This window comes from Cervus elaphus, chromosome 11, assembly GCF_910594005.1.
Source record: "Cervus elaphus chromosome 11, mCerEla1.1, whole genome shotgun sequence".
Classification (NCBI taxonomy): Eukaryota; Metazoa; Chordata; class Mammalia; order Artiodactyla; family Cervidae; genus Cervus; species Cervus elaphus.
This window is the reverse complement of record NC_057825.1, coordinates 38,017,911-38,033,292: the sequence shown is the minus strand read 5'-3', so window position 1 is coordinate 38,033,292 and position 15,382 is coordinate 38,017,911. Positions and strand designations below refer to the sequence as shown.

Here is a 15,382-nt window from a genome sequence, read left to right as displayed (position 1 = left end):
AAATTAAACATTTATCCTGCCTTTCTTAGACAATCTGTACATCTGGGCAATCAATCTGTTAACATGGAGAAACTTCTCTTTATAGAAGTATTTAGACATAGAAAATCATGAATCATGTGAAATGATACCACAAGATGCATACCATTAGCAAGATTTAGACTGTAGCAAACTCAATAGTACAAATAACGGAGTAAACTGCAAGGAAGAAAGGAGAGAAAAGGAGAAGTCTCTTCGGAGACAAATCAATCTGCTACATCCTTACTTTTTAGAAACACACACTTACATAATTACAGATTAATTGCTATGATATCCAGTTAGCTGTGATATATGTATCTACGTGCTACCTACTGGCTTCCAAAATACAAACATTCCAAAGTGTGTACAATCCGTCCATACCATTATTTTTATCAGACCGCTGGGGATGGCTATTGACAGGATTCGGTTCACCATGCGTTGCCCAACGGGTATGAGCTATTCCAAGGTGTACATCAAATTCTATATCCAAATCCATATCTTGTTGTTCTGAAGAAGATAAAATAAAAAATTCCAATATTAAATCAAACTGTAGGGACAATGCTATAAGCTGTATTTAAATTATTACAGTCTTATTCATCTGGAATATACAATTATTAAAACTGAAGATCAGGCTTATTCAAACAGTAATTAAAAGACTTAGAGGAGTTAATGCAGCTGAAACATTTAGGGTAAATGGTTCCAATAACCCCAGAAGTATGTACAAAGAGATAAAGCAAATGTGACAAAATGTTGACAACTGGTAAAAACAGATGAAGTATATGGATGATTAATGTACTATTCTTTCCATTTTTCTACAAATTTGACAATTTTCACACTTATGGTCAAAAAGAGTTAATGTGATCTTTAAAAATCTCATTTAATCCTTTCTTTGAAAAAAAATTAGTATCATTTTAATTAGTATCATATTAAAAGAAATTCGTTTTCTCAGTGCCACACAGCCTTATGAACCACAGTGTCTTTGGTCCCCAGTAAATGGCCCGTATCTCAAACCATAAACTGCAAGTATGAAGAGTTTCCAAAATCAAAGAACAGTCCTTGAGAACAAAGCAACACTATGAAAGCATGAGGTTACAGGCTCGTGTTCCTGTTTTAAAAAGCACATACTCTAATTCCTTCTCCCTATGAACTCTTTTTGCTTCTTCCAGGGGAAAGAAATAAAAAAAAAAGAGTTCTAGTATTTATTAAGAATGTCCCCTTTTTAATTGCCTACATACAAAATTCATTTGGCTAAGGAAGCAGATAACAAAGCTTATCAAATTAGGTCGACATTAAGAGCAAACTGCTGAGAAGTCTGAACAGGAAAGTCCATGCAGTTTCATATATAGTCTTTGTGGGTTTTATCCTGGCTAATCAAAGGTCATTCTAAAATACAAATATGATCAAGAAACAATGCTTAAAATCCTTGAATAGACTTCCAATTACTTAAAATGTGGTTTGCATCCCTAGTTACCCATATGAATCATCCTAAACCTGGTCAGGGATTTATACATAGATTCTCAAATTCTAACACCAACTCAAGAACTATTTTCTCACAAGATAAAGCCCCAACACCTTTTCACGATATACAAGGCCCTTCACCATCTGGCCCCCACCTACCTTTTCCATCCCCTTTCCATCCTCATCTCCCAACCCTCTCCAGTCATTCCTCAAAGCTCTCAATGCACCTGTTACAAAGAATAACAGCTAACATTTATGGAGAACTTACCCTGTGTGAGGTACTACAGACACCTCCTCACTCTATTCCTATCACTCTGACCAGCATCTCTACACTGGACTACTAAACAGAATCCTAACTGGTGCCCCTGTGTCCAGCCTTCCTTCTGCACAATCTAGCCAAAGTGATCCATTCAAAGAAGAAGTTAGATCACGTCACTCCCTATGCAAAATGTTCCAATGGCTTCCCAGCAAACAGCAAAATCCATTGTTCTCAAGACCCTCTGTGCCCTAACCATCAGCCTCCTCTCTAGCCTCATCTCCTGAACTCTACTCCTCACTTACTGAGCTCTAGCCCCACTGACTTCCAGCTGCAAGCAGGCTAAGCCCACACAATCTATGCACTTGGTGTTCCCTCTGCCTAGAATTCCCTCATACAGACAATCACATGATCTCTGCTCAAATGTCACCTCTACCATACTTGTCCTTTATAGCACTGACCTCTACCTGATATTATGTATTTATTTGTTGTCTGGCTCTCTCACTGGACAGTAAGCTCCATCTGGGCATAGACTTTGCTTATCTTGTTCTCTGTCCTCAGGGCCTAGAACAATGGCTGGTATACAACAAGTACTCAATAGATATTCATTCTGTTACTGAATCCTCACAATACAATTACGTACTATTAGGTATAACTGTCCCCATTTTATAGATGAAGAAACAGGCTCACAAGGTCATAAAACCTGCCCTAGGTCATAGCTATAGGAAGCAGAGAGAGAATTTGAAGCCAAGACTGGCTGCCTTCAGAGCCTAAGACTAAAACCACAGTGTACACTCTGCTGTACTATTACAACATTGGACATGTTGTCAACCCGGCTTCCACCAGGATTTAAGTTCTACAAAGAGGAGGAGTTTGTCTTATTATCTTTGAATACTAAGCACTAAGCTATAAAGAGCAGATACTCAAATTTTTGTTGGCTAGCTCAATCAACCAATGGAGAAAAATCATCAATGTCTTTTCCGATTTAATGGTGTTCTAAATAATTAAGGCAATCTGATAAATGACCTCCAGAAAAGTAAGGATCACCATTTATTACTACTTAACAGGCCAATACAAGCAATGAAAACATGTAACTAGCTTTTTTGGATTAACGTTAACTGTAATTGAAAGCAGTATGTTCCCCCCACACACTGGCAAGAGAAAGTACATCAGAGAAAGTAAAAAGCATCTATAAAATGAATCCATTTCAAACTCAAGGTAATTACCATACCTAGTACACTGTTGCCAAAGGAACTTTATTTAAGGTCTAATAAGAAAACAATCATTGCTACAACAATACAAATTCCCCACAAGTAGTATTTTCAGGTTTTACAGATTAATCATGGTTCCAATCCTGACTGTTTCTATTCACTGTTCTATCCACTCTAAAGCCCCTCATTAAACCTTAAGTCTAGATATCATTACAATCAATTTTCTCTCCCCCCTACACCCCAAGCTACCAAGCAACGTTGACAGTCACAAAATTCTGTTAATTGAGTCTATTTCAAGTTCATAGTAATTACCAAGCCTATTTCACTGCTGCCATTTAAGGAACATGTACCCATTTTCCTTATTAATTAAACTGAGAGAGCGCTCATTTAATTCCCAAACAGTTCATGACATCTTTTATACTCTCCTTAAGACTCAATTCTATGTAGTCCCTCAATCTCTACCTTACTCAGCTTTCTTTCACCTCATAACTGTTTAAATCAGCTTTTCTTCTGCCCTCAGCCCCTAGGAAAGCTAACTCCCGGCCTGTGCCCACCTCTCTGAGCTGGAGCGCCGCCATCACTTCCTTTCTTGCATCTTCTCTCTTCCCCCCACACTCACCCCCGAGGCTTTGTTCTCTGTGTACCTTTTCTCAGGTGTCGTCTTTCTTTTTTTAATAGTCCAAACATATTTACTTTGCTGGTAATAACGAAACATCTAAATACCTACACCCAGAGCACAAATGTTAACATATTAATATAACCATTTGTGCTTTACAGCTTTAAGATATAAAATACTAAAAAAATCTTTAGTTGTCACGATCTAGGATAGCAATCCTCTGCCTTTCCTCTGCTCCCAAACCTCACTGGTTTTACTGTTGACACCATCTAAAGTCAGTACCTGCTCCTCTGAGCTTCAATTTCCTCATCTGCAATGAGGAAGATAATTTTAGCTACTCCATAGTTACAACGAAGACTATGCAGAAGGCATTCAGTCAAGCGTCTGGGACACAGAAAGCAACAAATGTCAGCAAGTATTATCAAAGTCAGACGCTACCAATAACCAGTCTAATGACCTTCTTTAAGATGTCTTCCTTCCCTTTCATCTTAAGAGGTTAAACACTAACACTTGCTGGCAATAACAAAATAAACACCACAAATATCCAAACAACACACTCCAAATTAACAAATGTTAATTTCTAGCCATTTATGCTTTAGATCTCTTTGAGTCCTGAAATGTTAAAATAAAATTTAAAAAAATGCAATTGGTGCCTCCTTTATACCCTACTTCATTCCTTTCCTCCCCAAAAGAGTCACAAGAGCTTTCCCACCTGTGCCTTCAAACTTCTATTGTGCTAACACAGCTATAAATTATAGTGTTCTTTTTTTTAATAGCACAATACTGTACATACCCTTCCACATGTTTTGTTTTGGTTTTTTTTTTTCACTCCAATATTCGGTTCTCAGAAAGCAGAGTCAGATCTGGTACACACCTTCCAAAGCTAAATATGGTCATTCACTGTCACATACAACGTATTCTCCCACTCCCTTGCTGGTGGACCCTGAGGCTGCTTCTAAACTTTGCTGCAATGCCATCTTACTGTCATGTCTCCGAGTGGAAGTGCCTGGCCATAAGGGACAGGCATCTCCCATTTAGACAGTGCCAGACTGCTCTCCCAAGCGACTCATCAGGTACAAATTCGCCAGCTCTGTCTCCAAGTGACCATTCCAGAAAAAGGATCACTTTCCTGCAGGAAGGATCATGCTTCAATATGACGACATTCAGAGATGGTGATTCTGGTCACCATCTTCCCTTCCAGCCTCCCATACTCACTGACCAACAATGAAGCTTTAAAAGGTATCTACCATTCCATCAAACTTGCCTTCTCTATTCTTACTTTTACCCAAGCTAATCTACTCAGAAGGTCCTCCCTTCTCACCTTTACTGCCCAAATATAATTAGCAGCCAATCCCTACATATTCTTAGCCTCTCCAACTTGTGGGAACTAGCTCTCTCTGAAACTGAAACCAATCCGTTTGTTCTCTCCTATAAAACCTACTATATTCAAACTGGTAAACAGGATGCAGTACACATAGTAGATTAAATATTTATAACCAAGTTTTTGAAGTGTAGCTGTTTGCGTGTCTGCTTTATTTCAAGCTAACCTTATCCACAACAGATTCAAAATAAATACTGTCATAATTTGTTAAACGAGTACAGCTGGCCCTTGAACAACACAGGGGTTAGGGGTGCTGACTCAGTGAGCAGTCAAAAACCTACGTGTAACTTATAGCCAGCTTCTGGGTCCAAGGTTCCACCTCCACAGATTTAATCAACCATGGATGGTATAGCACTGTAGTATTTACAACTGGAAAAAAAAATGTCCATATAAATGAATCTACACAGTTCACATCCATGTTGTTCAAGCATCAACTGCGCCACAAAGCTGAATGTTTGGCTTATGCAAGAGTTAACGATGACTAAGTCCACTGTTCTCCTCTTTCACCTGTACCCCTTTACAATGATAACGACGGCCCATTTGAGCGGGTATATAAAAAAACCTACTGTTTCCTGGGTTTTGTGGAAGATTTTTGTTTTGTTTTGTTTTTTGGAAGATTTTTTAATATGTTTTTTCAATCAATTTACTTCAAAGTATTTGCTTTCAAGTTTTCTGTGAAAAAATAAAATGTATAAGCATAAAATAATAAATACTGTAAAGTATGCCCTATATGATGGAACATGTACCTCTGGCAACTACTTTATGCTCGGGAAGTAAGAAAATCACGAGGTAAAAATATGATAGTTACCTGATTGTATCAGACCTACTGTAAGGTGCAACAGCCAGACTGATGATATATCCAAACTTAGCATTTTAGTCCAAAGTGAAGCCAACCAGCAAGTGAAGCCATGTGAATAAGGGCACTGTCAAAAATACTTTTTGTCTTATGAATGTCCCTTCCTCAGGAATGATGGCTATTTCCCTCCCTAGTTAATACCATTTCTGAAACTAAGGTACATTAAAAGCAGTACAAACAATATCAAAACTACTTTTCTTCCCTCCCTTCAACTTTAAGAATCACTATTCTTCAAATGGGCCCCAAAATATGGGAGGAAAAATAATTTGCTAAGGAAGGGAGAAGGAAGAAAAGAGGAGGGGGGACAAAAAACAAACTAAGTACATTACTGTGAACTTCTTCATCCAGTGCCTTGACTTTTCCTTTCTTCTTAATGAGCTGGATTTTGCAGGCATTGGCTTCCCAATCTTTATCATTGCCTCCGTCAATTCCCACACCTGAATCATTCAGAGGTAGAAAAGCAAGATTTAGAAATTGGCTACCACTTAGAAACTATGACCATAAGGCAGAACTTATAAGTGAAAAATAAATTTTTTTCATCTAATTAATTCATTTACTTACCAATTCAAAATTTACTGAAAATGTACTATATGTCAAGAACCATGATAGAGACAAAAATGAAGAAAATTCAGTTCCTATTCTCCAATTTGCCAAGAGAAGACAGACAAGGAAAAAATAATTACCATACAGTGTGGTTTTAATATGTTATGTGGCTATAATAAAAGTACTACAGGTTGCAACTGCAGCACAATGGAGATACACAGAAGACTGGCACCACCTCAGAAGCAGGGTAAGGAAGGGATGTCAGGACACACAGCTCTCAAGATTCTACTAAAGTTCCTACAGAATTTGAAAAAGTTACTCTAGAGGTACCATTAAAGGTAGGTCACTTAAAATAAGTAATAGGTGAAAGAAAAGCAGCTGCCAAAGCAGACAAAAAAGAAATAATCATCAAGTTAGGAAGAGAATGAGAAGGTATGTTGTCAGAGGTGAAGGAAAGAGAGAATCTGAAAAACAAAGGAGTTGAGGAATTGACTTTCCATTATTCGAGGAAGAGTCAAGGAAGATAAATGCCCATTACCTAGGGCAATGTTGAGTGTACACTAAAGAGTTAATATGGCAGGCCCAAGACTGCTATCTTAGAAAGGCCTGCTTGCAAAGCTGGCCCTTGGCTGGCATCTGTGAACTTGAATGTTAAGAGGGTTCCCACCATGTTAACTGATTAAGAATGGCTTACTGCACTTATACTGTTGGAGCAAACAATGTGGCTTCTGCTGAACATGCACTTCCCTTCGAAGAGCCTGAAATGTTGGTACATGTTAGGCACCAGGTATCTACACGACCAGCCCACAGAGTTAGTAATGAGCTTCCCTGGTACACATTTTACACATGTTGTCCAACTCGCTGTGGGAATCAAGCATGTGTGGGGACTCCACAGGGGCAGAATTCTGAAGCTTATGTCTGGCTTCCTCCAGACTTCGCCCCATGCACCTTTTCTCTTTGTTAATTTTGCTTTTTATTCTTTTGCTATAATAAACTATAGCCATGAGTACAACTATATGCTGAATGCTCCGAGGGAATCACTGAAACTGGAGATGGTCTTGGGGAGCCAGATATGATTAAGGGAAGGAGTTGGAGTAGAACATAAAGTTGACAAAAAAAAAAAAAAAACGTTCTTTGCTTTGTCATTTATGTTAAGACATAATCTTGGGCAAGATCACATGCCAGAAGCATGGAATCCATGGAGAAAAAGAAATTAAAAGTTATAGGAAAGAAAAAAAAATTTCCAGAGTAAGGTCTTCAAAAACTCTGTTCTAAAATGAAAATGTCCCCAGTAACTTGTTTTTTACAGTAACATTCTTAGCACAAGAAGAGACCCATAAGAAGCAATACTCTACATAAATGGTAATGTTGTTGAAATTGAATGAACAAACCCTTTAAATACGACAAAAAACAAAAATTCTTCAGATTTTAGATTTACCAGAAACAACAAAATGGATATTATTAAAAAGTCTAGTAACTGAAAACAAAAAACGCTTTTTATTGAGAGTCAAGATATCATGCAACACCCGTAACATTTTTTAAAGGAAATACCAGCAGAATCGTATCCTCTGTACTCCAATCGCTGAAGGCCTTTGATTAGCGTCTCCAAAATTTCTCGTCTTGTGCGAGGAACATGGTAGTTTAAGTAAGCAAATATACCTGCAAATAAACAAATTTAATTAATAGAAAATTCTGACTAGAGAATCAAAATTGGCATAGTTATAATATATATATTGCATAATAATGTATAAGATGTGCAAAAAAGGTGAAGCTTGAGTTTATCTTTGAAAACAAAAGAAATCTTCACTTCATTTTTTAAAATTTATTTATTCTACTTTACAATATTGTATTGGTTTTGCCATACGAAATCTCCACTTCAAATTGTTCAAAGGCAGTGAAATTTTTTCAAAGCAGAAATTCTTACACATATAAAGAAGACTGAAGCAAATATGTTTAGTTTTTCAAAGAAGTTTATAAGACTGGTGACTTACCTTCATCATTGACATTTTATCAACTAAAATTTATTTTTCAAAATTAACCAGCAAATTTGGGATTTATGTTCTATACACTGAGCATTATTTTTAAAGGAAAACATTTTCTGAACTAAATATTTTAAGCAACATATGTACCCTACAAAACTTACACAGACAGAATAATTTTTCTTACTTTCAATGACCATGCTATCAACACATTTAGGAATAAATAACTTATAAATAGCAATGATGTGAAGAATACTCACAATCTAAATCATTTAATCATAAAGAAAAATGGGCTAAAAAGTATGTAATCATCACAGGAGCAACGGTTTCTCACTTGTTCACCAGATTCTAGTAAAGGACAAATAACTATAATACATATTAATAACTCTTGAGAATTCTCACTCTTGAGACAATCAAGACAGCATATTAAAAAGCAGAGACGTTACTTTGTCAACAAAAGTCCGTCTAGTCAAAGCTATGGTTTTTCCAGTAGTCATGTATAGATGTGAGAGTTGGACTATAAAGAAAGCTGAGCACTGAAGAATTGATGCTTTTGAACTGTGGTGTTGGAGAAGACTCTTGAGAGTCCCTTGGACTACAAGGAGATCCAACCAGTTCATCTTAAAGGAAATCAGTCCTGAATATTCATTGGAAGGACTGATGTTGAAGCTGAAACTCCAATACTCTGGCCACCTGATGCGAAGAACTGACTCATTTGAAAAGACCCTGAAGCTGGGAAAGATTGAAGGTGGGAGGAGAAGGGGATGACAGAGGATGAGATGGTTGGATGGCATCACCAACTCGATGGACATGATTCTGAGCAGGCTTCAGGAGTTGGTGATGGACAGGGAAGCCTGGCATGCTGCAGTCCATGGGGTCGCAAAGAGTTGGACACGACTGAGTGACTGAACCTGAACTGAGAATTCATAGAAAAGGAGCGATCATTTGGAAAAGCAAAACTATAAACAAAGGGACTTGTACAACATAAACTGATCCAGTAAAGTGGCAGGAGAACAAAGGTAAAGGAAATCCACATTTTAGGAATAGCAGCATGGAAATATTCTGAGGTCTTCCATGATTGTGCTTTGGCCAGCAAGAATATAGCTTAAATGTATAAAAACTGAAAATCAAAATATAAGGAAATATAAATTCAAGTAGCTTACTTATGAAAGAACTTTCCTTTTTCTTAACTATCTTACACTATAATGCCACTGATTCTTAAAGGGATTAATTCTGTGGGGCAGAACTCTGGAATGACCAGCTTTTATTTCATTTGAAAATCTATGTTTCTTTAAAAGTTTGGTCTTATCAAAGAATTTCAGAATACAAAAATATTACATTGTTAATATTTGACCAAAAAAAATCATAACATGTATACCGAACACCATTCTGAGTACAGTGCAATTTTCTCTGAATACCATACCACCCCCCCAAAAAAAAGAAAATCACATTTTAAAACTAAACTCCAAAACAACATGAAACAATTATTTGAGCTTTTCTAAAAAAGGTAGCAGAAGGCCACAATCTTATAGAAATTCTATATTCATTCATATTTTGAAAAATTATAATTGTAAAGATCTATTAATTTATCAGGCACTGTACAAACATCTCACATGCACAGCACCACAACACCACATTAGGTCTGGGGGTTTTGTTGTTACTGCTGTTTCTTTATAAAGTATCTAGAATATGTAAAAACTAAAATAATAACCCAACTGTAAATCAAACTTTTATATGTTCTACCCTTTAACCCCCATGGGTCACTGGCCTTTGATAAAGATTAAACACACAGAAAACTATCATTCCCAAATAAGTATTTGTGTTATCTCATTAATGGACAATACACAAAATATAAATATTTTCCCAAAATAAAACTTTAATATAACTGTGCTAACAGAACACACGTTCTCAACTAGCCTACTCTCCGCCACTGTGATTAGCATCAGCTAAATAATCTGCTAAAGGAGGATACAACCTAATTCAATTAAAAATCATTAACTTATAAAAAAAATTTAAAAAATAAAAATCATTAACTAATATGACATATTACACTGTCAACAATTCTTTGCAGGCTGTGGGCTCTGGAAAGCCTTAAAGAAGTCCAAATCCCAATAATGCAGCACGTTCAGAAAAATTCACTACTAAATCAGCTCTCCCTTAAGAAATGTAATTCCTTCCCTGGCGGTCCAGTGATTAAGACTGCACTTCTAACGCAGGACATGTGGGTTCAATCCATGGTTGGGGAACTAAGATCCTACGTGTGGTGAAACATGGCCAAAAATTTTTTTATAAATAAAAATAAAAGAAATGTAATTCCTTTTTTCCTGAGATTTATTTTTTTTTATTGAGGTAATACTGAGGCATTTCTTTCTAACTCAGTATAACTTATGAAGTATTTATTTTTTTATTGAGGTAATAAGTTGCATGTATACAACATTATTGGAGAAGGAAATGGCAACCCACTCCAGTACTCCTGCCTGGAAAATTCCATGGATGGAGGAGCCTGGTAGGCTACAGTCCATGGGGTCACAGAGAGTCAGACATGACTGAGCGACATCACTTTCTTTCTTTCTATAGTTTCTTTTGGAGAAGGAAATGGCAACCCACCCCAGTGTTCTTGCCTGGAGAATCCCATGGATGGAGGGGCCTGGTGGGCTGCAGTCTGTGGGGTTGCAAAGAGTCGGACACGATTAAGCAACTAACATACACACACACACACAACATTATATTTCTACTTCTGTATACTTTATACACTCTGTTCTGTGTTTCTACATTCTTGTTTTTGTTTGGTTTGTTCACTTAAAGAAATGTAATTCTGATGGCAAAAAAATAATATATTCAGAGAATTAAAGATGAAATACAATAATCAAATACAAATTTTTAAAACAATTTAAATGTTAATGACAAAAACATTGTTTTTAAGACAAGTTATAGACAGACTCAATACATTTTTTTAAAGAAAATTCAGAGTGATGTCATATTAAATTCACTAATTTCAACACATGTAATTCAACAACATTCAACTTTGATATTTTTCCTAACTTCAATCTCCCTGGTTTACACTGGTTCATTGTGTGGATCCTGAGATCCTAAGTACAATTTTATAGGAAGAGAAATATTCTCTAAACCAATATCTCTCTCCAAACAAACTTAAGGTTTCTTTTATTTGGCTGCGCCAGGTCTTAGTTGCAGCACACAGGATCTCTGACCTTCACTGCAGCATGCAGGATCTTAGTTACCCAACCTGGGATCGAACCTGTGCGCCCGGCAATGGAAGCACAGAGTGTTAACCACTGGACCGCCAGGAAAGTTTCACATAAGTATGTATGTTTTTTAATATTGTCTGTTGATTCCCTATTAGCAATACTAAGATTCACCGCTGCTTTAAGGTAAAGACAACTATATTGCTTAGCCTATGATACTCTGAAAGTGTTCTCATAACAATTTCTAGGCCTTTAGATACTGCCAACACTGAGTTCAAGACATTCATATTTTCTCTTTGTGGTCCATATAAAAATGGTACATTTCCCAATAAGTGGCATCTTAGATTCAATGAAATACCATATATCAATTCCAATTCAAAACCTGCCTTTCTCTCAAGAGACGAAGCACTACAATTACCAATAATCACTACTGTCACTGTTTTGGTTCACTATTGGAACAAAGTAAAAGAGAAGAGGTAGAATAGAGGAAGTAGTAGGAGCAATATTTCTCCTTGCATAACTAGGCAGAAACTAAAAGGATTAAAAGGATGACACACATAGAGAAATTTTCTAAGATCAAAGTATCAGAGCTGGGAGAAGAAAGTTAGTTATCCAGCATTAGGAAAATGAAAGATAAAGAGGATGAATCTGTTGATTTACACACCAGCCCCTTGAGAGCACAGCTGGCCCACTTGTTCGGGTTAGGGGGTTATCTGTAATCTTGGGGAAAACAGAACCACAAACAATTGCCAATTGGGCATGCAGAGCATATTTACAGCTGTTTACAGGGTAGGTATTCACAACTCAAAATGACAGAGTAGCAATCCCTACTTCAGGTCTTTGATATTTGTCTTGTCAAACCTCACAATAAACAATTCTGCTTAAGGTAACTATAAAAGTCTAAAAACCAACTCTTCACAGCTCTTCAGTAATTGTTCCAATGCCACAAACAGTAGTAGTTGTAAAGAGCACAGGAGATTTTCTACTGCCAAGTCGGCTTGTGTTTCCAAAGTGAAAATTTCTTATTAATGTAATATACCTGGAATAAATATATCCCTAACTGAAGCAAGAGGCTGCACCTACAAGCATCATTCTCAGAAAATGGCAACTTAAATTCAATGACATAAAAGCACTTATAAGCACCTTGTTTAACAAGATATTCAGACATGACCTAGATCACAGACTTGACACACCTGCTTAAAAGCAATCTACTTATAGGCAAAGACTGTTCGATTGTACTGAAATGAAAACACTGCAATTTAGCTGACCAATCAAATTATTAAAGTTTCTATGTCTGGTTTAATATAGGTTCTTATGAACAAAAAATTTTACTTTATGTGAGGCATAATTGACTTGCAACATTATATTAGTTTCAGGAAGAAATTTTGCTCTTCTGTATTTTTTCACTTGACAGCTTCAATATTCTGATGAGAACCTAGACATTGGAGTTTATCAGTATTAAGATCAAATTCCTTCTCCAAATTTTATATTTTCTGAAACAATCCAACCACAATATCACTTGTTTCCTTTTTAAATTTTTTCTTATAACAAGTTACAAATTATCACTAAAGATTCAAATTATACAAATCCTACAGAATGAATTGTAAAAAATCTCTTTTCTACCTCCATACAGGAGATAACTACTGTTAATCCCACACACATTGCACCAAACCTTCAGGTATGAATTTTTCTACATATATAAACTTAGATGTATATGGTGTTAGAGGTTTTTTTAAAAGCATATGAATGTGATAATACACATATTGTTCTGTATTTTTCTCTTAAGATGCTGGAGATCTTTTTATGTCAGTATAACACATCCACCCCAGTCTATTTAATGGCTGCATAATAATAATAGTTCATAATAGAGCTCTCATTTTTTGCCCAGCCATTTACCTATTTATTGAGGCTTTCCTAACTCTTTGTAATTATAAACAATTCTGCAATTAAAGTTATACACACCAACTAGATACTTGCAATAAAAACACAGTCAATACTATAATTATGGAGGCACAGTCTATAGGTAAGATTCCTCTAAAAGATGAAATATTTGAAAGAACATTTTCTACAACCTCAAAAACACAAAGAAAAAATTATATGGAGTGACACAAGAGAAATTTCAATTTCTTGTTTGTTAACTGTTCAAAATCTTTTTCCTAGTTACAAAATGCCGGTTGAATTGTCCCCTACTTTGTTGTAAATACTTGTGGCCACTGGAAGGAGCTCCAAAACATTTCTCTCTTGCATATTTAACACCCTGGAACTCAAAGCAGTGTTTAAACCCTGACATCGCTAATTATACACTCCCTCACAGTCTACCTTTGTCATCATCTTTCCTGAGAAAAAGCATGCATTCCTTGCTTGCACACCTTCCAACATTCCATCTCTCCTGCTTCTCTCTGATCAATCACATCAGACCACAATTTTTCATCATCTTGCCAAGTCAGCCTCTCTGGGCCCATTACGCTGTCACCTGTGTCCCTGAGCCCTCCTACGGTGAAATCCATCCATTTCAGGTCATCCATCCATCTGAGGTCTACTTTCCTAGAGGCCCTCCCAACTGCTGACCAGTTCTGCTAATTCATTGTTTGTCTAACTTTCAAATCACCCCCAGATATTATGCTAAAGTCTAGAATCTAGACTAACTCTTAAATCCTCATTTTTCTCTTCCCAGCTTCTTTCTCATTTCTGGTAGATTCTTTGCAGAACTGAAGCCTTCCTCTTCATCTTAAGGGTATACTACTTTATAAACTCTTTTATCCTTCCTTATAAACTCAAAATAGAGAAAGATATTCTACACACTATTCGATGAACCAACCTCTCCTACTTGAACGAACCTCTCCTACTTGTAAGTCTTGATAAGTGAGTCCTTGATTTTGTAAATATAGAACTTTTTGTTAACATCAAAATATTATGAGGATCCTACACAACAGTTCAGTAGCTCAGTTGTGTCTGACTCTCTGCAACCCCATGGACTGCAGCACATCAGGCATCCTTGTCCTACACAACAGTGGGTTGAATTTTCATTATCTGATGATCTAGCTCAACTTTCAGTCAATTTAGAGACAATGCTTAGGGTGTGCATCAACCAGTTAACACCTGGTTTTAACTTCACAGCTTACATGTTGGAAATCAACTTTTCAACTCTATCAGGGACTTTAGTTTCACAATCTTGTCTCTTTTGTTGGTATACATGCTCTCTTCCTGAACGCAAACTTAAATTCTTCTACCTTCATATGTGTAACTTCTCTAATGATTTCTTTATAGCCAAATGCCAATTAATCTCTCTCTGCAGTATTAAACATGAATGACTTTTTTTTTTAACTCTTACAGACCTTCCACTAAGGCAATATACCACTTTGGAATGTTTGTGCCTCTAACTACTATTCTTTGGCCTCTTTTGCTGGTACTTCAATTTCTTCTTTCAAACCCACTGGTAGTGGTTCTTAATTTATTATTTCTGACTTCATACACTGTTCGGTAAAATGTGTCATCACTGGCGTCTCTCACAATGCACTAGTTCTTTACCAGCTGGCAGCAGTCCTTACCAAGAGTCCTATCCTGTCATCTGGAACATTCCTGGCCTAACAAGTCTCTGAATTTCTATTCATTTCACTCGCATTCTAAAACATGGCAATGAACAAGGACTGTAATTATCACCCACACCTGTTGCACGTGTATTTACTGTTCCTTTCAATCAGACAGCAATTCCTTAAAGGCAATTCCCTTGTTCTAGTCGTCTCTCCTAAGGGCAGAGTGCCAAGTACAAAGAGATCACTTCAAATATCTTTTCTTTTACCAATATTTTGTTATTGAAGTATAGTTGCTTTATAGTGGTGTGTTAATTTCTGATTTACATCAAAG

The 15,382-nt window shown here is 36.6% G+C and overlaps 1 protein-coding gene across 2 annotated transcripts in view; it reads right to left on the bottom strand.

Moving 5' to 3' along the window:
- GFPT1 (glutamine--fructose-6-phosphate transaminase 1) overlaps positions 1-15,382 on the bottom strand; it is a 61,415-nt gene that overhangs the window by 42,746 nt on the left and 3,287 nt on the right. The window contains exons 2-4 of one of the 2 annotated variants that reach the window (XM_043917594.1): positions 7,888-7,995; positions 6,123-6,230; positions 397-522 (exon numbers count right to left, since the gene is read on the bottom strand). In XM_043917594.1, coding sequence (XP_043773529.1) covers positions 397-522; positions 6,123-6,230; positions 7,888-7,995 — 342 coding nt within the window. Of the gene's footprint in view, positions 1-396; positions 523-6,117; positions 6,231-7,887; positions 7,996-15,382 lie in introns of those variants that run through there. The other variant, XM_043917595.1, reaches the window with a different exon arrangement.